This window comes from Macrobrachium rosenbergii, chromosome 56, assembly GCF_040412425.1.
Source record: "Macrobrachium rosenbergii isolate ZJJX-2024 chromosome 56, ASM4041242v1, whole genome shotgun sequence".
NCBI classification, from domain to species: domain Eukaryota; kingdom Metazoa; phylum Arthropoda; class Malacostraca; order Decapoda; family Palaemonidae; genus Macrobrachium; species Macrobrachium rosenbergii.
The window spans coordinates 27,622,558-27,646,370 of record NC_089796.1 but is presented as its reverse complement, the minus strand read 5'-3'; the positions used below and the strand labels follow the sequence as shown (position 1 = coordinate 27,646,370).

The window sequence follows — 23,813 nt, the reverse complement described above, 5'->3', positions numbered from 1 at the left end:
ATGTATTGTATCACATGTTTCTTCATTCACAGGCTTCAAGACTGTATCCAAAATGTTTTGTATTGTAAGCTTTTTCGCATTCAAATTTACTGTAAGAAATTAAATTTACCCTGATGATTGGCACAATTATCTCTGCAGGGATATGGAGACTTTTTGTTAATTACTTAGTAAAGTAACAATTTTTATAGAAACGGAGGACACCATTCTAAATAAAATACCAGAAAAATAGTACTGATATGGAGACTTCTAGTTCATTACACAGTAAATTAGCTTTTATAGAAAAGGACATCCTTTAAAAATAAAATCAGATTAAAATACCGGAAAAATGGTTGTTATAGTTTTGCAGATCATCAGGATATAATTTAATTTTCTCCGGTAAATCTGAATGTGAAAAAGCTCCTTTTTAAGTGTATGTTAAGATATACAACCACACCAGATCTCTTAGAAGCCTCTGCTTTCTTAATCTCTTTTCGAAAAAAAAAAACACTACTCATTTTGTTAATCTTTTGGGGACCCTTTGCTTAATGGCATCAGGGTATTTTTCTCTCAATTTTTCGACCAGAATTTCTTTAGCCTTCCTTTTCAAGTTGCTGTCGGAATACATTTTACTCTTAACATTTCATAGGCATGAATTATCCCTGTAGTGTTCTATTAATTCAGCCCAATTGACATTTTCGGCTCTTATTTTACATGACTAAACATTCAGATATGGTCGAGGTAAGCCAACCCATGAGAAAATACCAGTTCCAATAATTGAAAAAAAAAAAACGATCTGTCTATCAGGACCCACTAAGGTCTAGTGGGTCCTGCTGTCAAAAGGTATTTGTAAAGTCCCCGCTGAGCGGGTTTTCTGTGGTGGCGGCCCGTTTTCTTTGCCTCTTCGATTCATTTAAACTGTGCATATAAATATTTACCTGTCACCAATTTGTATATCATGTGTTCCTCTTTCTCAGGTATCAGATTGTATTCAATTCATTTTCTGTCCATTTGTATAACTCAAAGTGTATTTGTTCATTGTATTTATTGTTAATTGTTATTGACCTCAGGTCACCCTTGTTCTCATTGTATTCCGCGGCGTGACGTCAGTCCGCCGCTATATAAACCGCCTGGGTCACCAATAAAGTAGCAGTAACTTTATCTTGCTCGTTTCTTTCGCACCTCTTAAATATTCTCTATCCCAGCATTTTTCAAACTTTTTTAACTGCCACCCACAGCAAAAACCACATTATGCATTGCGACATATTATCCACACGTGTAATAAATCAAAGACAAACTCTATTCACCAGGTTCATTTATTTAGCATCGACAATTTGTATATATATTTCTCATATTCCACGCATATTGGAATTATATGTATCTATTTGTATGAATGTAAAAATGCTATTTTTAGAGAAAAAATTCAAGGAAAATTCTGACAGAAAGGTAAAGCAAATAATATTTGACAAAAAAAAAGTCATTTAATGAGATGGATGTGCTTGTTTGTTCACAAACACCTGATCCAGTTGGGAACCGAGGAAGACAGACAATGCTACGCGCAGATCAGGTGGAGTGTCGGGCCTGTTTCTGTCCTTCATCTTTAATTGAGCTCATGTCGAAAATCCCAGTTCACACAAGTAAGTAGTTGCAAAAGGCAATATTAATGGAACCGCCTTTTTCCTCAGTATGGAAATTCCCCTTTGTTCTTAATCCAAAATGAGCACGAATGTTATTTCTCAGAATCATTCTTAAGTGTGAAGGAAGAACTAAGATGCAGCAATTCAGCTTCCTCTTCCGGTAACAAGTTTAACTCAATTATTGATTCAGAACTTTGGAAAGCAAATGGATTTTTTATCCAAAGGCTTTTCTTCACTGGATCAAATTTCTCCTCAGGGAAATACTTATCAAAGCTTTGAGATAGGAAAGTGAGATGTGACAAAATCTCTAGTTTTAATCCTCTTCATATGTCATTATTGACAATGTTCTCAGCAGTGTGTTGTAACAATGTTGGGAACATATATTAGGTGGGATGATCACTTTTGAACCTTCCTTGCCATAGCCTCAGCATTTTCTGAAACCTTTCGATATATTCAATATATGTTGAAATATAGTGGCCCTTTTTCCTTGAAGTTTCATGTTTAAATCATTAAGAATACCAAAAATATCAGTTAAGTAAACCACTTTGGTAACCGGAATATCATCCTCAAAAAGTTTTGCCAAGGGATTATTTCTTTCTGCCAAAAACATGTGAAGCTCAGTTCTAAGTTCATACACCCTGCTGAATACTTTGCCTCGTGACGACCAACGAACCCCTGTGTGACACGGTGAGTGGATACATTGGGATCCAATCTCTGAACAGAATATTTCAAATATTCTACTATTTAGTGAGCTTCCTTTGATGAAATTCACAATCTTAACTGCACTTTTCAATACTTCCTTAAGATTCTCCGAAAGGCCCTTTGATACCAGAGCTTGTGGTGTATAAAAGAGTGATTCCAAATTGCATTGTTATCAGCGGCATCTAAAAATCTTTTAATAACACCGCTATTTTTTCCCGTCATATTTGCTGCACCGTCACTTGTAAACCCTTTGCAGTTTTCCAAGTTTAATTTATAGTGCCCAACAAGACACTCTTATAATGCAGCAAATACGTCTGCACCAGTTTTATACGATGTCACATTTAGACAGCACAGCAAGTCTTCCAGCATTTCTGTTTGCCACACGTATCTGACATAAACTAAAAGTGTAGTAGAATTTGCAATATCGGTGCTTTCGTCTAGCTGTATTGCAAAACCTATACCAGACTGCAGTCTTGCAATAAGCATTCCTTCTAATTCTCCGCGGTTGAACAAATTCCCCTTGATATCATATTGTCACTGACAGGTATTACTGGCAACTTTGTCATCAAGCATAGTACGCACAATATCCAATATTTATGCGACAGTCTCTCTTTTGCTGCAAGATATGCAATTAGATATGATGACAATAAGGCTTTCTCATTAACAGTTGTAAATAGACAAAAATTTTTTTACTCACAACTGTAAATCTTTTTTCTTTCTTTCAAAATATTTGAAAGTTATTTCGACTGCGATAGCATCCTTATTGTATACGCGTGATAAAATTCATAATAATATGTACTATTATGTTTTGATTGGTAAAGTCTGCCTTGTCATGGGAGAAATAGGTAAAACTGGGAATGATCTATGAGTGTTGTGCAACATTTAGAGTTATTTATATTTTGCACTTTGAACCCTCTTGCGTTTTTTCTTCTTCTTCTTCTTCTTTTTGTCGCCACCCATTTTATTTATCTCGCAACCCACTGAAGGGTCGGGACTCAGTTTGTAATATGCTGCTCTATCCGATCAAAACCAACTGCTTATTATAACAATTTGGTCGTACAATTTGGTTCGAGGATAAATACTGCCACTCACACAAGGATTTGTCTAAACGCCAGCCATTTAGACCTTGTCTCAAGGATCTGGTCGATAGTGAATGGCCAGCCTTAAAATGGTTTGCTTCCTATCTGACTTACTTTAATTTGTTGTCGTTTTCTTTTACTTTGCGCTTAGAATTATTTGTTTATAAGCGAGCAATTCACGCCAATACAAGGATATTAGTCTCATCATGACCTGTCGCTGAATCTCTCCTATTCCATTGTGTAGCAACTGATGACGCATTTACTCGCTTACCCGGTTGTGATGGAGAACTTTTAATCAATCCAGGACCCATTTCACTTATGAGTCCGCACTCCCGGTGCAGCCACGCCGACCAACTTGTTGCCATCAAGGGCTTGGTTGCCATTAGCATTCGATCAAACAACGGAAAATTACTGGCCTCCTTCTTGTCCTCAAGTTTTACTGCTGTTCTTTCACGATTTTTTTAAGGGAATTTGAGCCTTCCGCTCGTTTAATGGCCTCGGCGAAACGATAGGGCGAATAAATATGCAAGACTAGGCTATAATGGAGACCGGGCAATCTCAGCAGTGCTAATGGCAGGGTACATAAGAGGATCTGCGAAATTATTATTATTATTATTATTATTATTATTATTATTATTATTATTATTATTATTATTATTATTGTTGTTGTTGTTGTTGTTATTATTATTATTATTATTATTATTATTATTATTATTATTATTATTATTATTATTATTATTATTATTATTATTATTCGCAATGTGCTTAAATTATACGTAAAAGCTAACTTCAGTGAAGATGTCCTTCGGATGAAGGTCCTCTTCCTCCCATTTCTTTATTGTGCTTTCTCTAATCTATACAGTACTATGTTTACTGTATAATCCGGTGATATATATATATATATATATATATATATATATATATATATATATATATATATATATATATATATATATATATATATAAGTTAATTATACCTTAGTTTAACCAGACCACTGAGCTATTAACAGCTCTCCTAGGGCTGGCCCGAAGGATTAGATTTATTTTACGTGGCTAAGAACCAACTGGTTACCTAGCAGCAACGGGACCTACAGCTTATTGTGGAATCCGAACCACATTATACCGAGATATGAATTTCTATCACCAGAAATAAATTCCTCTTATTCTTCATTGACCGGTCGGAGATTCGAACTCGCGGCCAGCAGAGTGCTAGCTGAGAATGGAACCCACTCGCCAAACGAGGAATATATATATATATATATATATATATATATATATATATATATATATATATATATATATATATATATATATATATATATATAACACAAGCCACATTTTTAATATTTCATTATAATCGATATAATCTGGCGTGTAGATATAGTTTCAGCAAAGTTGGTTTCAAGAGCATTGCTAATTTTTAATAACTATATGCCCGTAGTTTTTGTTTCTTGACTTCATATCTCTAAGTTTATAAGCTTTCATTTCTAGGAGCGTGTTATTCACTAATCAGGGTGTCGTGAGCATATCGATTACAAATAATAACACCCACTAATAGCATTTGCATTAGGTTCACTAAAGTGTGCATACGTTCCCTCACGCACAAATCCGAACAATATTGATAACTTCCTACATTCCAGTCAAACGTCGAAAGATTATGAAACAGTGAATTTTGTATTTGGATTTTTTCATCGCCATCATTTACACCTGAAGAGGTCTCACAGAGATCATCAAATCTGCGCAGTGTACCGAACTATTGAAATTAATCTTGCTACTCTTTGGCACCAAAAGACTAAACCATGTATAGCTAGTTTTACCTGCTTCATAATTAACAGTTCTTTAAGTCATGTTTTCCCAGTGCAGAAATTGCCATACTATCTGTTTAACTTTCCTGGTTTCCAGCCGCAGTGTAGAACGAGCAATGTCAAAATAAAACAGAATTTGAAAGACCCATGGGCTAAAGCAGATTGATCAATCACATAAACGCTTGTATGTGGGATAGAAACTCAAGTATTATTAACAAATTTACTTTAGCTAAAACTAGCAAATGTAATGTAGCCTATAAACTATTTTCTTTCTTATAGTAAAGTTACACAAACATTCGATGCATAGTCTGACTGTATATCAAACGAAAACATTTATTATTACACTACTATGACAAGGTACATATTTTTATTTTAGCGTCTGTACCTAGTGTTTAAAATATAGGGCCCTAAATCTTTGTAACAACAGGTTCTCAATAATTTAATCTGGCACTGCTTTGAAGAATATTTATGTACTCTATTCTGTGGAAGCTTGCTAACCAAAAGAATGACCTAATTATCTTGTTTCATGTATATGCCTATGTAAAATAGCCTTAATAATAATAAACAAAGAGAAAAGAATTATCTATCTTTTCAGAGTCCGTGATCAGATGCAAGGATCTTAAAGTAAAAAATAGTGTGTAAACGCCATCTTCAGGTAATGTAAACATACAGACAGGTCGAAGGCTCGAAGCCCAAGTCCGTGCGAAAGTAGTGCTAGTGGTAATGCGCCAATATATATAAAAGACAATGCTTTGGTTACGTAATTCTAACGTTGTCTTCACTTTTGTTGTGATAGCAATAAGTAATGTATGTGACGGCGCTGCTGGACCTTCATATTATGAATCAAATCTAGATTACAATAACGACTGTATTTATCAGTCGATGCCTGCAGCTGTTGTCAGTAAATTGGTAGATGCTACAGAAGCGACTCGTAATATTCTTGAAAATCTGCTTATTTCTTCCAATCTAACCCAAAAAAGCCTTGAAAACTTAATTGTTACCTCCAGTAATACGTTGAGGAGCGTCGAAAGCCTGGTTACCGACGAGAACCTCGTCAGTAGAGTAAAAACCGAGAACATCACATCTGAAGGTACGTATCGTCATAGGCTATTTTTGTCTTCACATTTTTGTGCGAGAAGCAAGTCTCTGTTGCAGTGATTCTCAAACTGGGTGCCGTGGCACCCTGGGGTGCCACAGACAGTGCCTAGGGGTGCCGCAAGATCGTCATGAATTTTGTCTTGGCTAGATCGTCTTAATGAACATTTGTAAAAAAAAAAAAAAAAAAAGTGTGCAGAAGTCTTCATATAATTATCAGTTTGTCATATATATATATATATATATATATATATATATATATATATATATATATATATATATATATATATATATATATATATATATATATATATATATATATATATATATATATATATATATATATATATATATATATATACATATATATATATATATATATATATATATATATATATATATATATATATATATATATATATATATATATATATATATATATATATATATATATATATATATATATATATATATATATATATATACATATATATATATATATATATATATATATATATATATATATATATATATATATATTATATATATATATATATATATATATATATATATATATATATATATATATATATATATATATATATATATATATATTATATATATATATATATATATATATATATATATATATATATATATATATATATATATATATATATATAGAGTGGATAATAATTTTATTTATTAAATAAGTTAATTCATGCGATTTGGTGGGATGGAGAAGAAGGGGTGCCACGGTAATTATTACATTAGTTAGGGTGCCATCACTAAAAAAAGATTGAGAACCACTGCTCTGTTGGATTAAGTGATAGGCGAACATAGCCAGTTACAGCATTTAGAGGTCTGTTTTAACATTTGTGAAATATAGTGTTATGAACGCACAGTTTTACGCGATTTTGATGAATCCGCTGTTACGATGGAAATATTGGTTACCTAACCCATCATTCTTCCCCCCCTCCCCCGACTAGGATATGTCAGGATTTTTTATGTAGGTTTTCGGTATTGGAGGTTTTTTGGTAATTCTGAGCAATAGTTAAGCATCATTTTCGGAAGTCAAAACCAAAGAAACCGCTCAAAAATTCTTGTTTTTTTGCTGCAGTATCAATAAAACTGTGGGTAAACCCATTTAACCACCCAACAATCTTGGGGGACCACAGGTGGGAACCGGGGGTTTTGGGTGGGGGAGACAAAGTTGGGGAAAATCAGTAAAATGAGTAAAATAATAGTTAAAACAATGTTAAACGGATAAAGGCCGCAGCGGAATGCTGCTTGCAGCTTATCCACATTTTAAAAGATTCTTAGGAAGCTCGTATGTTCTGGCAAGAGATAATATCTGTACTCAGTGTACTGTAGAATATAGGCAGTTGGGGCTCTGCCCCCACACCCCCTTCATTGTATTTCTGGTCACCAAAGGAACTTATAACAGCACGTGTGTGGTCATTAATCTGAATATACTAAGACACACTGAGATTCTCCATGCTATCTAATGGACTTCACAATGCAGACTGACCACCGGAAAATGAAGATGGCTAACCTTTCTTGAAAATTATATTCTTCCGCGACGAGAAACAAAAGAAAATAAAAAGCGTTCAGTACAGACCCTCTCATTGGCTATAGTGACGTAATGACTCATGTAATTGGTTACTTTTTCAAAAAAAGACAGGTGATTGGTTGTCATAGCCTTTCAGAACTACATCCTTACGAGGATTTTTGCATGTTATGCGTTCAGTTTACAAACGGCAGCACACCGATCACATTATTTTTGGACTTAGTTTCTGACTGAAGCATTTTAAATTGGAGTCGCTTATTTTATTACTTAGAATTGTCTCCACAACCTGAAATAAAAAGTGAACGACTCTTCAGTATATTTATGATCAACATAGGTGTCTATTTTTCACTGAAACGAGTGTGGAAGTGTTGTTCAGATTTACCGTTTTTTTTTTTTTTTTTTTTAAACTACAGGGTAAATCCCCATGGAATATTATCTTAATTTTCCTATATTTTTAGTGTTGCAGATGAAGGAAGCGGTGGTGTTTATTGTTGGTCAGTTATTATTAACCTCATAGCTACCCAATGTGGTTGGGGACCCTTTGGTAATGTGGGGGTTTTGGGTGGGGGAAATCGTCGGGAGAAAGACCGGACTGCCATGTTGTTGTTCTGGAATAGTTCTGTGCATGTGCAAGTCATTAGGGAGCCATATGTTCAAGAAGGGGTTGGCTAAGGAAACCTATTATAAAAGGAACTCTACTAACCTAACATACCTTACTTAACCTAGCAGGCCATGTCACTTAGCTGGGGGCTCTTCCCCCCTGAACCCTCAGTAAAGGAAACCACATTTTACCAAAAGCTCCCATAACATTGCACATGTGCATTAACATTCCAGGATGGCCAGCATACAAAAGCTCATCAGTTCTGATGTTAATTACAGCTTAATTACAGTCGGTCAACAAAGTTTAACGGTAAATTGTTAAGCAAACAAAATACAATAGGAAAAGTCAGTTGTTAATAAGCAAATAAAATACTATAAGAAAAGTCAGTTTCCAAGGCAATACCCAATGCTGAGCAACCCCATAGTTCTACCATTTTTATGGTAAAATTTCACTTTCAACTGTTATTGCACTTCAGACTTGAAATAATAGCTTTCAAGTGCATACAGATAGTTGACCTCACTCTTATTTCGGGCAATTCAGGGAACCTCTGTTGGAAAGCAGGGTTTTTGGGTGGGGAAAATACAAATAGAGTTGAATACAGGGATTTGTTTTAATCTAATCTAATGGGGGGCTGCATCCTTACCTGGCTGGGGGTCTTCACCCCCCCCAGAACCCCCACCTAACCAAACCTAGGGTAATTCTATATATTAGCTCCGCGCCTGTTTTTACCTTTTCAATTTTTACCTTTTCAACTGGTTTTTTCTACACTTTTAGGGGTTCTGATACTGGCGGTGCATCTGTTTGTTGTCGGCCAAATGGAATGTCCCTTCGCCATGTTCAGTACTGGCCCGGGGCGGTTGGGTACCCATATGTTAAGTTATTGCACTTGCCAGACGGGATATGAACCGTTCGAAACAGACGTACCCATGCTCTGTCTTGTGAAGATCACGTTTGGAAACCCGTTGTTGGATGGACTTCGGGGATTAATTGCAGGTTAATTAGACTCGAGTGCCAAAAATGAACGGTAAATTCATAATTAGCAACCAAAAAACTGTAGAAAAAGTCAAGTTATAGTTACGTCGGCGACGCGGAGCTACCCTATAGTTCTACCAAACCTAGGACACTGGCTCCCTACCTAGACCCAGACCCCTTACCTAACCCAGCCTATCCTAGGGAGAAATGTCCCTGCCTAGGTGAGGTGGCTTTACCATGCATGAACCCCCCTACACCTAATCTAACCCAGGATACCAGGTACTGAACTATAGACCTGTCTAACCTAACCTGACAAGGAGGCTTTTACCCTCCATGAAACCCCCACCTAACCTAACCTAGGATGCCAGGTTCTTACCTACACCTGCCACCTAAACAACCCTAGAGCATAGCAAATGACTAGTATTAAGTTTCTACTTAACCAACCACACTTAACTTAATGTAGGACACCAGGTCCTTCCCCGGGTGAATATGGATTTTTAAACATTCCGCAAACTTTTAGTAATCAGAAGAATTGTTCTTGAGACACTACACAGAATTAGGTAAAACAGTCCTGAAGGTAAGCAAGAACACCTGTGTTAGATTGACAGAATTTTGCTTGGACTTAAGTGATGCAGCCAAATTATCCATGGAGCAAGAACACCACAACTGAACCAAAGGTGCCATGTCTGCAAACTGAAGCTGGCTATTTCGAGCAATGTTTGATTCCTAAATTTTGTACATGTTTCAGCTTTTCCCTATGTACCCACAGTTCCAGATGAAAATAATGGAAGACATTCTGGATATGTAATTAAACCTTACCCACAATGCACTCAGACTCCAATTGGGAGCTCCACTCCCTTGACATTGTTAACATAGATGTTTAACTATGAAAAATCCAAGTAGGTGACAACACTCCAGGAAAGAAATATGAGTAATAGTCAAGTTGCAAAAGATATGCACATGGTTATTGTAGTAAGCATGTTCATTAAACTAAAGATGACAAATAAAACCTTCCTCAAATGTTATGATTTTTTTTGGTGTGTTCTCATGGCCTTGATATGCTTAATACAAAAAGCTCAGTTACCACTAGGTCAGTCTTTACATTACATAATGCAGTAACATTTTGGAGTTGAATATATGATTGTCCTATGTTTTACTGTGTGCTTCGAACATTTCCAATGTTTATTCCAATAGCAAATTAGCAGTTCAGAGATACTGGAATCCCTTTACTTACTACAGTTATGGAAGACTCAACTGCTATGGTGGGGGGAATATAAAGTGAGAAAAATAGACATATTTAACCTAACAACTCGGGGTGCCAGGTCCTTACCTGGTCAGGGGTTTCATCCTTTGGACCCCCTTAACTTAACCTAGGACACAGTAAATTAAATACAGTAATAGGGTTTTTTCCTTCCTAGACCCCACCCACCTAACCTAACATACGGCACAGTAAATAAAGTTCATAGGGCTACAACCTAACCTTAGATGCTGGGTCCTTACCTGGCCAGGGACTTTCCCCCCTGGACTCTCCCTTTTACCTAACCTTTGTTGCCAGGGCCCTACTTAACTGTGTGGTTTCACAGTAAAATGTTCAAAAACCTTATATCACAGTGGGAAAGTGGGTTTTTTGGTTGTGGAAAAACAAATTTAACACAGAAATGCATTTTAGTATTAGTATACCTGCCCCCTTCCCCACCCATCATAATCTAGTTCGTTAGGTACTTACCTAGTACAGTATGTGGTATCACTTTGTTAACATTAAATAAACCTTACCTGAATCAGAATACATCCTCGTATTTTGCTCATTTTTTCCCAAACGATATACAAACCATCAGTCCTTTACATTAGGAATTACTCACAGCGAAGCTGGAAATTTATGGCCATTAAAACTCTTGAACGAGGTAGTTAGGCAGTAACTACCATCCAGGTAGTTTGGAGTCCTGCCTGCCTAGATGCAAACATTCCAATTTGCTTTCAGCCATCTTGCTGTGCAGATGTGTTTTCGGAGCTCTCTGCCTGATTGTTGTTAAGCCCTTCTTTCCCAGTGGAATCTTTTGTTTGATATTTAATGTCCTTCCTGCCGTGCTGATCAGCATGCCCAGATACTGAGTCCTCTGTTTGGGGATGAGATCCGACTTCCGGAAGTTGATCATGACACCTAGTTCGCAACACAACCCGAGGAGGTGATCTCTGTCCTCTGGCAACTGCAAGCGGGAGCTTGCCAGGATCAACCAATTGTCAAGATACCTCGGCAGACATATCACATGCGAATGGGCCCAAACTGAAACCAGGGCGAACACACTCGTGCACACCTGCGGAGCGGTCAACAGCCTGAAACACAGTACCTTGAATTGGTAAACCACTCCGTTGAGGACAAAGCGAAGGTACCGATGAGATGATGGATGTGCCGGTACCTGGAAGTACGTGTCCACCAAGTCGATCATCAGCATGAAGTCGCCCTCCCTGATGGCTGACAGTACTGTTTGCACCGTCTCCATCTTGAACCGTGTCTGGCAAATGAAACGATTCGGGAGAGAGGTTGATCACTGGCCTCCGCCTGCCGGAAGCTTTCTCCACGAGAAAGATCCTGCTGTAGAACCCCGGAGACTGATCCTCGACGACTTCGATGGCTCCCTCGCTCAACATAGTTTCGACCTCCTGAAGTAGGGCCTGTTTCTTCTGAGGGTCTTGAAGATAAGATGGGAACTGGACCAGTGTGTCGGTGAGGGGAGGCGGTGACTTGAAGGGTAGAGAATATCCCTCCCGGAGAACATCCGCTACCCAAGTCTCCGCTCCATATCGCTGCCAAGTTGCCCAGTGGCTTGATAGGCAACCCCCCACTGACGGAAGCATCTGAGGGGGCTCGCCATCCCTAGTGAGCTCCTCCCCTCTTCTCCTTCGCCTTATCTTTCCTCTTGGGGGGAACAGGCTGGCGAAAGGGACCCTGCGGTTCCTTCGCGGAGGCAAAGAAGAAGAGGTCTGGACTTTCCCCCCACTAGTGCCCGCCGAAGCACCAGACTTCTCCGGGGCTGGGGTGCTAACCTGGCTCACAGTTTGGGCCGCAGGACAAGAAGGCTGTGCGACGCCTTTCGTTGCTGCCTTGTGGACAAGACGGTCGCACTCGTCGGCCTTCCTCTTGTCCACCGCAGCATCCACCTCTCCCCTGGGGAAGAGGAAGGTGGCATCCAGAATGGGTTCATTGCGCAGGGAGACTGCAGCTTCAGTGCCCACTGATCTGTAGATCTGGGACAACACCGCATCCCTTCTCTTCAGTGCCAGGTTTGCCAGAAGTTTTCCGTCTGGTGGGTTATAAAGGAAACGGCTTTCCCACCAGACTGGCAAAGACGCCTGAAGATTGGGTCTTTGCTCTGGGCGCCAGATGTAGACGTGATTCTCGACAACACGAAGGCCCATTTGTCGAGCCAGGAGATCGCTTGGAGGGCAGACAGAGCCGTACCCTACAAGGCGTTCAGCTCAGCATGCGTGAGAAGCACAGGTTCCCCCGTTAGCTGAGCTGAAGTGGCCCCAGGAGCTAGACGAGTTAGCCCCAGTTCCACGACTTTCAGCTGCAGTGCTCCCTCTGAAGGCACGTAATATGTCTTCTGTCTCGGGAGAGGGAGAGGCAACAGCTTGGTGGAGCGAGTTGAGCGAAGCGAAGACGATGGTCTGGAGACCAAGTCGTTCACCTGCTTGAGGACGCTATCCACCAAGGGAGACCACGGTAGACCAAGGGAGGGTTTGGGCTCCCTCTTGGAAGCGTAAAACTCCTCCAACCTGGATGACCACTCTTTCAAAGGAGTTTGAAGTGGTTCCTCCAGACCGTTGTGCTGACAGATCAGCACAACGACCTTGACAAAAGCTCTCTGCATTTCCGGAGTGTCCGGATCTCTCAGAAGAGGACCTTCTGAGGGACGGTCATCCAGAAAGGCGCCACCTGCAGGCGTACAACCTCTCTCTCGCTTGGAGTGAGGAAGGACCGGATGCCCCTGATGTTGACTGCACAAGGCCCTCAGTCCCAGCAATCCTACCGACGCCCTGTTTCCTCTCGGAGAATCCCGAAGAAGTTGAGGATGCGGGAGAGGCAGAGCAAACACTACCGTCGTGTCCGCTGGTATAACCAGAAGCCATGGACCCCTCATGATCTCCAGCCCGAGGTGGAACCTCGCGAGAAGGCCTAGACGGACTTACTCGTCTGGGTGAGCGACCATCTTGATGATCAGGGGACGGCCTTCTCACAGCCGATCCATGCTCCGACGCTGGACGATCTTCCACACTGGAGACCAACGCAGGGACATGGACTGCCGATTGGAGACCACTGTCTCTACCGTCCAGGCGTGTTCCAGCCTTCTTCAACGCCAAAACAGACGAAGAAGTCTGCTGGGACCCCTTCTTGGTTCCTCCCAACGTCTATGGAGTCGAGACGTCCTTGTGTACCTTCCCCGACAATCATTTGTCCGACTTGGGCAAGGATGACGGTTTGGGTGGAGGAGAAGCCCGAAGGCTCTTCCCCTTCTCCCGTTCCATACTCGAGCTTGCTACAGGAGTCGAGACTGCACGGTCTCCTACGGGAGACCGTGCCTTCAGCGACGCTAGCTTAGGAGGCGCAGAAATGGAACCAGTCCGAGAGGATGAAGCTCCCAAACCGTCTGAGGAGGGTACTGAGGTACCCTTCCCAGCAAGAGACCCAGCAGTCTTCCCCCGAGGGGAGGACTGCGCCCCCTTAGAAGAGCGAGTCTTCTTAGGGGGAGGAGGAACCACCCTCCCCTTCTTAGACCAACTGGACTTAGAAGAGTTGGGGGGAAGAGGCAGACGAAGACGAGGACGACGACGACGACGATGACGAAGGGGGAGACAAAGATGGGGACGGTTGGCGTGCTCGCTTCTTCTTCTTCTTCTTCTCAATCAATGACAACACCACATCCCCCAGCTTGCCGAAGACAAACCAGGGGTCAACGGGGGCTGGGGCAGGAACAGCAGATGGCACAAGAGTCCGAGAACCAGTAGGAGACTCATGCCGTGGGCGTACAATGGTGGCAGGAACAGCTGGAGGCGCAGGAAACGTTGGATGGGTCGGCTGGATCACAGGCACGGGCAATGGTAGAAGCGAGGCAGGAGGAGTGGGAGCGTAGCCGGGCGGTGGCGGAGTGACCGAGCAGACCGGTCTGGCTACCATCGACACTGAGATGACTGGAGTTGGAACTGCACCATAGACATGGTGTGTTCCCACCGAGGTCATCACGCTCCCCGGCAGCACAGCGGTGACGGTGGTGGTTGTGAAAGCGTCAACCGTGTGGGTAGTGGGGCAGGGAGCAGTACTCCCGCCCGCGCAGCAGAGTTGATATGCTCGAGGAGCGAAGGAAGATCAGGGCTGCCAACCATCCCAAGCAACTCCCACGCCTGACTTAAACCCGGCACAGACACCAACCCTGTGGAAGACAAAGCGGGTATGGGCCCCCCCTCTAACCCAGGGATCAGCGACTCTGGGTGAGGGGGAGAACTGAGAGGAGTGTGGGCTAGGTCCACCGATCTCGCCTCCTCTGTGACCGCAGATGCAGACACGGGACAGGGTGACGGATTTAGCGCTGTGAATAGGCAGCAAGGGAAGGCCTTCAGGGCTCAGATACGGTTGTGAAGGATTAGCAACCGTCGGAGTTGGAGCCGAAGACAGCCCTTCCGACGCCTTAGTCTCCTTACGTTTGTATCTAGGCCTCCGAGAGTACCTATCCCACTGCTCAGGGGACCAAAGCCTACACTCATCGCAAGGTTCAACAGTACAATCAGGGGGGTCCTTGTTCCCTTTCCTACATTTAAGGCAAATGGAGTGAGGGTCTGAATCCGCACTACAGCGGAAAGCGCCACATTTCTTATCCTTACCAGGACATACCCGTCGCACAGGCTTATCCAAATCATGGGTTTGTAATAGATCGTCCATAATTACAATCATGCACAGTCATACTAAAGTAACAAGCGAAAAGAAAAACAGGAACAATCACACCGTGAAAAAGTTGAAGCTTTAGCATCCAGGAAGGTCTGAGCAAAGAGCAGGAAAACATGTCCGCATCAGACGAGGCCGGAAAGTAAAGTGAATGTGTGACGCCGGGAGGTTGGTACCGTGGGTTCGCCACTGTTAACAACCAACTACCCGGCCGGTAGTAATACCACTACGATGCCTAGTTAAGTCTTTAGTGGCCAGTTCAGCTTTGCCAAAAGTAATCCCCATATAAGTAAAGGACCAAGGGTTTGTATGTTAGGAAAAATGCATTTTACTTTTTAAAAAATGCAATTTTGATAGGGTTGCGGTAAGGCCTTGTTTCCCCAGCATGTGTTTCTTGGTGTCGGTGGCCAGGGGAATAACAGTTTTGCTCCCCTGTCTTTTGGACATCTCGCCCTCTGCTCCTTGTTCGGGGCCGTAACTGTATCCTTTTCTGTCTCACGTAAGTGTTGCTCTTCACCGCCTGTACTGTGGCGGTTTTGCCAGGAGGAACATTATCCAGGGGGTTAGTTGCCAGGCATCGTCAGGTTATTTGCCTCCAACAGCGCCCTTGGTGACTGCCTCTTCATTCCTTCTGGTAGCTTTCCTCCTGTCTATCTCTCCTTCAAGAGAGACGGGGGCGGCGACCTCTTCTCAGAGGCCTCCTCTCGCTTCATAGGGCAATCCCCCTTGGAGCAAGAGAAATCTCCCTTTACTAATCCTTTTTGCTTTTTCTCCAGGTTGACAGCAAGTATCGTAAGGCGCAACTGAAGTTTCTCTGTGGCAGGAAGGCTGCCCTCCTACAGTGGATACTTTGATGACGACCGTGGTGACGGTAATGGCTAAGATCCCCTCGTCGGTGTCAACATTGTGCCCTGACAAGGGAGACCAACCCCTGTTTGTTCTCTGACACTCCTGTATGCTGTGCCACTATATATTTTTTTTTATTATTTTTTTTTTTTTGCCTTGGCTGCCAGTCACCGGGCTGCTCCTGCTGTGCCTCCTGCCCCAGCTGCCTGGCTGCTCCTGTCGCTACTGCTGACATTCTTGAACCTCCTGCTGGCCGGGCTGCTCCTGTCATGCCTCCTGCTGGCCGGGCTGCTCCTGTCATGCCTCCTGCCTCAGCTCCCCTGGTCGCTCTTGTTGCTTCTCCTGGTGTTCCTGTTGCCTGGGCCACTCCTGTTGCACTTCCTGATTTAGCTACCCTGGCGGTTCCTGTGCTTCCTGACCACCATCCTGTAGAAGCTTGTGGAGAAGAGATAGAGGAAGAAATCCTGTGAGATGTAGTCATTATCTTCAACTTTATCTTCGACTATGTCTTCTGCTGCCTTCTCCCCTTCTTCTTCTGAGGCTCGTCGACCTTTCGGGGACGCACTCTCAATTCCAGTTCTTAGAAGTCTGCATCTAAGACTGGGTCTGTGCCTCTCCCTCCTCAGTTTCTTCAGAAGCCGAGAAGAGATTACTCCTGATGATTGTTCTTACGAGATTCCTAAGTCTCACTGAGCACTTGGACTCCTTGGAATCTCGAGCCTGGATTCCTTGGGATCGCAAGCACTCAACTAGCAAGTCGTTGAGTGTCTGGGATCCTGCGGAATCTTGGGCACTCCCCAAACCATTACTGGGAAGTTCGCTCTCTGGTCTGATTTGGGCACAGGACGAAAGAGGGTGTCAAGACATTCAGGTGTTTCGACACTTCATTCCAGCTTCATTTTGAGTGCTCGGTCAGTTCCAAAACTTGTGTCTCGGACCCTTAGGTCTGAACACGGGGTAGCAGGCAAGAATCCCCTTCAAACCTTCTTCACGAGGGGCCTCGCCTCGAACGAGATTAGAGCATGTCTTGAGGACAGCTCTAGTTCATGGTAGCCGAGAACAAGAGCTTTCCCAGATTGGCTCGGCTCAGTCCTGCCTGCTCACCCAGCCACCAATCGCGTTTAAGTGATTGTCTCAGATCTGCTCGGCCTGCTCGCCCAGCTCCTGATTGCATTATGAGACTGGCTCAGCTTGTTTGCCCAGCCCCTGATTGCATTTACATGATCGGCTTGGCTGGGTCTGTTTGGCAAACCAAATGCTGTTGAGGCTCTCCTTCCTTCAGGAAACTCAGCTCAAGTGAACTTTTCACGCTCTTTAGGTTAGCGCTTCGCCATGGCATTAGCTCTCTCTCCTTCCTCTTATGCTGCCGTCATCACCTCTGGTTGATGATTGCCCACCAATCGGTTACTGCCGGGGGATGCAAGTTGGATAGAAAGGGCTCCAATGAGTTGTTTCTTACCGGAGTTCCACTGCAAGGATCTACGTCTCAGGGTCAGTTCTTGGATCGGCTCGCCACACATCCAAGTAATCAAGGATGGTTTCCTGGGTTCTGGCGAGGTTATCCCTCCAAGGAGAAGAGACCGAGAGTGCCTGCCTCAGGACTCCTCGAGGGTAGTCGTCTTCAGGATGCAGACGCCCTTGATTTTCTTTTTGCAGAGATCTTTGCGCCGATTCATCAGCACAATGACTTCATATAAGTAACTTACCAAGTACAGGCAGTCCCCGGTTAACAGCGGGCTTGGTTAATAGTGATCCGGCTTTACGGCCCTTGTCTAGCAATGAAAATCGGCAATTTTCGGCGCTGAAAATCGCTGATTTCCGCTTATCGGCGCCGATAATTGGGTATTGGCACTGATACATACCTAACAGAGGCTCCAATAACCGAAAATCTTTGCTCTTCGGCGCCGATAAGCCCCGAAAATCGCCGATTTTTGGTTAGTGGCAATCTTCGGTTATCATAACCCCAGAACGGAACCGCCGCCGATAACCAAGGACTGCCTGTACAGGCAGTCCCCGGTTTACGACGCGGGTTCTGTTTTTACGCTGCTTCGTAAACCAAAAATCATCATAAACGGAAAAATCATAGAAAATAGTAAAAAATCCTAAGAGAACCTTACTTTTAATGCTTTGGGTGTATTGAAAACGATGTAAACTGCATTTTTATTGAGTTTTTCATTGAAAATACACCAAATTTTAATTTCTGCCATTTTGGAGCCACATTTCTTCCGTTGGATCGACTTGCAACACGTTGTAACCCCGGAACATGCGTCATAAACCGGGAAATAATTTCTGATGAATATATTTGGTAAGCGTCATAACCTCGGAACGTTGTAAGCTGGACCAGTCATAAACCGGGGACTGCCTTTAATTACATAGCTATACTTTCCACTCACGCTGCAGCTTAAATTTTTAAGACCCGTGGTATCGCTCTGCTTGTTTAGTGTAGGTGGCCAGTCCCACCCACTAACGGGAACACTAGGAATGACTTAGCAGATAACCTCTTTCTCTTTCTGCCGTGCTCGGTGTAAACATTGGGTGTTTGCAGTAGCTTTGTGTATTATTTTCCGGTTAGGTAACCGGATTTCGATGAAATAATATTGCTGATTTTGAGTAGCTTTCAAGCCTGCAGCTTTCAGAATCAGCATTTTATTGTTTTATTAAGATCTGATTCAGATTTACCATATTTCACTACAGCAGTTTTGCAATAAGTTGATTAACTCTCCTTTACCGAGTAGTGTATTATAATGAAAATATCGTGTTCGCTACTGAAACAATGTTTTCGGTGGCGAATACATATCAGCAAGTCTCAAATAATGTCTTATAAGGAATTGAGATATGTTTTGTGTGGTGGTACTTTGTGTACTTCAAAGCAATTGTTAGTAAAGAATTTAGAACATTTTCTAATTACACTTTTCTTTGCAGAGAACTGAAAAAGTGTAAGGGCAGAATGTAGTAGGGGGAGAAACTGCTTATTTTGCCGGTGATTGGTTTTTGGATAAACAGACTTTGACAGTAAAGAATCCGCGCTGAGCGCCTAGGAGTGCCTGCTAGCTTCGGTGCCGAGCGCCAGTGAGTGCTCACTAGCTTCCGGAGGTACTAGCTCGCCTGGCACCCAGGTACACCTGGTACTGTTCACATCCTGGGAGCACCCAGCGCCCAGCACCAGCTCCCAATCATCTGGTGCCAACTCTTCTCACATTGTTTTCTCTCCTACTACTAGCCCTCTTGTCTTTTCCCATGCCTGGCTCCCTCGCTTCCTTCCTGTGCCTTTGCCAGCCTTGTGTATGGGTTAACAAAAGTTAACCTTGTGATAGTGGAATGTTGTGCAGCGGAGGAGGTGATTATCCGGCCCGTCAGTTTTCCTAGTCCTAAGTCACTATCTTACTCCCCTAAACCGAGGAGAAAACGTACTGAAAGTCCACTGGGGGCTGATGAGAAGTTCCCCGGGTAATTGCCCCTACAGTCAGACCTGTTGTACTGTCCCATGTTGGGACAGACAGCCACTGAAAAAGTGTCTTGCTGAAAGTGAAGGGACTAGGTGAATATCCAGCACACCGAATCTCCTAGAGTAGACCAAAGGTCACTGTCCTACTCCCCTAAACCTGGGAAAAGACATACTTGCAATCCAAGGGAGTCCAAGGGGGTTTGCCCCTGGGTAGTTGCCCCCCATCAGTTGAGCCTTTTGTCCATCAGCAGACAACCATTGGAAAGGCATCCAAAATGATGTGCTTTAGTGATATAGATTCCGGTCTGTAAGTCCACGGCACTTGTTTCCTGAACTTCCATTCCAGTTGTGTTTGACGCCAAAACTCTCGTCCAGTGCTCGTAGACACCCACCTCCCGAGTGTCCAGTGGCTCCAGAGTGTGGCCCCCCACCAGACACTCCTGGATGGAAGGAAGAAGGTATACCAAAAGTCCAAAGGAGGTTGCTCCTTTGGGGAAGTCGGTTTTTAGATAGTAAAGGGAAATTAATCGAAGACCTTATTGACAGGAATGATGTTACCCTATGTAATAATGGGTCAATGACTTTCCACAACATTCACGATAATCATTTCTCTGCACTGGACCTTAGTATTTCTTCAACTAGTATCCACCTTGATTTTAATTGGTCTGTTAATGAAGATTTAAATGGAAGTTATCACTACCCGATCCATTTGAAATATGCTCTGAATGCTCCATCTGAAGTTTTACCTAAGTGGAAGGTCGAGGACGCAGACTGGGATAAATTCAGTGAGGGTGTCAATCTAGATAAGGAGTTTGTGTCCTTTCATTCTCATCTAAATGCCTATGATTACTTTATTGAATCTACTTTGAAGAGTGCTGAAGGCTCGATTCCAAAAACAAAAGGCAAACCTCATAGACCTGCAGTTCCCTGGTGGAATAAGACATGTGGTATTCTGAGAAAAGTGACTAGGAAGTGCTACAGACGTTACAAAACTAGTGGCTCCCCTCAGTCTAAATTAATCTACAAACGTGCTTTAGCCAAGCAGCGGCGCTTCTATAAGAAAGCCAAAAGTGAATGTTGGCTTTACTATATTAATGGAATAAACTCCAAGACCCCACTAAGAGTGGTGTGGCGTAAAATAAGGAAACTGAGTGGAAAATTTGTTGCATCACCATTACCCTCACTAAAAATAAATGACACTCTAATCACAGAGCCCACTGAAGTTGCCAATGAGCTAGGAAAACACTTTTCTAAAGTTTCCAGCCCTAACAATTATTCTCCAGAATTTCAAAGAATTAGGAATTCTGAAATGTGTCCAAAGTTTGATTCGGGAAAATCTGAACCATACAACTACAAATTTTCCTTAAGAGAACTTCGTGAGGCGCTCTCCTCAAGTGAATCCACAGCTCCAGGTGAGGATACAATCATATATGAAATGCTGAAACACCTCCCAGATGATGCCAAAAAATATTTACTGAAGATTATAAACAAAATATGGGAAACTGGAATTTTACCGAAGGACTGGAAAATATCCATAATTGTCCCTATTAAAAAGCCTAATAAAGATGCTTCCCAAGCCACCAGCTATAGACCAATAGCTCTTACCAGCTGTGTATGTAAGCTGATGGAGAAAATGATAAATACTAGACTAGTTTGGCACCGGGAAACCAAAGGATTACTATTGCAATTTCAATTTGGTTTCAGAAAAAACCGCTCCACCCTTGATCCCCTGCTGAGGCTAACCAACCAAATCCAGCAAGGATTCGCCAAAATGTGTCAGACAATTGGCATGTTTTTTGACTTGGAGAAAGCATATGACACTACCTGGAGAATTGGCATCATGAAACAATTGCACAAGATGGGCGTATGTGGAAAAATGATCAGTTTTAAACATCTGACTTAACTGGTAGTTATATATATATATATATATAGCTTAAGTCCCTGACGTCACGGCAGAATTTCAAAACTCGCGGCAATCGCCGATAGGTATGTCAGGTGGTCCACCTATGCGCCCTCTATCCAGGTATCTAGAACCACACCAAATATTCCTCAGATCTTCCCTGCCGCCATTCCGGTGACATCGTTTGGAATTTCACTCTTTCAGCCCGTGTTTTTTCGCAAATTTTGGTGAAGTACACTTTGGCTTCGGCTTTCGCTCATTTTTTGAATTTGTCTTCTTGGATTTTCTTGACTAGTTAGATTTGGATTTGACCCTTGGACTTGTACTTTGATCTCTCTTTGGATTTGCTACCATGTCTGACTCCTCGAGTGTGCGAATGTGTGTTAGGGGGTGTAAGACTCGGCTTGCTAAAGCCTCTTTAGATCCTCATTCGGTATGTATGAAATGTAGGGGCAAGAGGTATGAGCTAGGTGATAGATGCGATGAGTGCTTGGGTCTTTCTGAAAGGGAGTGGATTGAGTATAACCGCTACGTAAGGAAACTTGAAAGGGACCAGCTCAGAAGAGCCAAGAGTACTTTGTCTTGCTCTTCCAAGGGTAGCCAGGATTTTGATAATTCGTTGCTCCAAACTAATGAACCTTCTGATCATTCCCCCGTAGTGGTAGTTCCTGATCCCCCTACTGATTCAGGTAAAGACCCATCCCTCAAGGATATGATGGCGGCCATTCAAGCCCTTGGCCAACGTGTTGAATCCCTCGCTCAAGACAGAGAGAAATTGTGGTCTAACATGAGAGATCTTGAAAGTGCAAGTGTTGGTGATAAAGTTAGTGCAAGTGCAGTGGAGGGTGCGGCCGCTCGGATCTGTCGTGCTCCTAGCCCTAGACCTCTTCCAAGCTCCCCAACCCCTGGGAGAAGGAAAGTCGACAGGCGAAGGGAGGCGAGAGATTTTAGCTCCCGAGCGGTCGTCCCCTCGAGTGTTCCTGTAGACGCTCCCCAGGATGCTCACCCTCGCCATAGGAAAGGCGAGGTTAATATGTGCTCTTCGTCTTCTGATGACGCAGTTCCCAAACGGGGCTGGCGTCGGGCCTATGAATCTAGACCGCTCAAGAGGAAGCTCCCCTATGTTGAAGGATGCCGTTTGGAGTCTTCTCAAGCTCCAGGGTGTAGCCATTGGAGCAGTCTGGAACGCTTCCCTTTCAGTTCTGAAAGTAGCTCTCCCTCCAAGTGCAGGCGTAAATTGCCAGTCTCAACCAGGACGCCTGGCAGCAAGAAGACGTCGGACGCTTTTCTTTCTTCTGTTCACGCTCCCCCTCCTCCTTCAAATTGGGAATTGTCCCCAGAGCACTCTCCTCAACCTGTTCAATTAGTTGAGGGCTCTTTAGATCTTGCGGCTTCTCCAGTCGGTCATCAGCAGAAGGAAGCTCCACAATGGTCTCTACTGAAAGATATGCACCAGAAACTTTCTTTCCTTATGCAAGCTTGCCAGCCTGCAGAAAAGACGGATAAATTTTCCCCTCCTTTGGCTGTTTGTCGCCCTGAGGAAACTTTTGCCCGATGTCGCACAGGCGGCCAGTGCTCAAGTGACTTCAAGGGGCGGCGAGACAGCGAACGCGGGAAGAATGTTTCTCCCACTCAAGGGGCCTCAATCAGTTCTCGTCAACCTGAGGAAGCTTTTGACAGATGTCACACAGGCGGCCAGCTCTCAAGCGACCTTAAGGTTGGATGGGACAACGATCATCAGAAGTCTGGACACCAGGACGCCCGAGTTGTGCAAGAGGATGGACGCCAGGACGCCAGGTGTCAAGAGCTTGGACGCTAGGACGCCGGACGTCAAGAATCTGGACGCCGGGACGCTAGGCGTCACGAAGTTGGACGCCAGGACGCCAAGCGTCATGATACTGGATGCCAGGATATTCGTGCAGTTGGGAGTCAGGATACCAAGCGTCAAGACTGTTGTCCACAGGACGTTTTGGTCGAGGATTCTCTTGTTTTGGAAGCAGCAACTAGTAAACAGGACGCCGCTACCTCGGTTTCCGTACAGCATTCGGAGGAAGCGAAAGACAACGACGATCTTCCTCCCTCTCCAGATGTTCTCCTCGAGAAAGTTTCCGACGAAGAGGAACAAGAGTCTCAACTTCCTTCCTCAGACTTGAAGAAGTTGATGAAAGTGTTTACGGAGCTTTTTCCGGACAACTTCGTGCCAGCCGCCCCCCGTTCTCCTCCCTCAGAATTTACCCTCGGGAAAACTCC

The 23,813-nt window shown here is 43.2% G+C and overlaps 1 protein-coding gene across 1 annotated transcript in view; it reads left to right on the top strand.

Moving 5' to 3' along the window:
- The first annotated feature begins 5,867 nt into the window (after positions 1-5,867).
- The window catches only part of LOC136836264 (techylectin-5A-like), a 141,703-nt gene continuing 123,757 nt past the window's right edge, over positions 5,868-23,813 (top strand). The window contains exon 1 of the mRNA XM_067100278.1: positions 5,868-6,289. Within this exon, the coding sequence (XP_066956379.1) occupies positions 5,947-6,289 (343 nt within the window). The 5' untranslated portion in view covers positions 5,868-5,946. The remainder of the gene's footprint in view (positions 6,290-23,813) is intronic.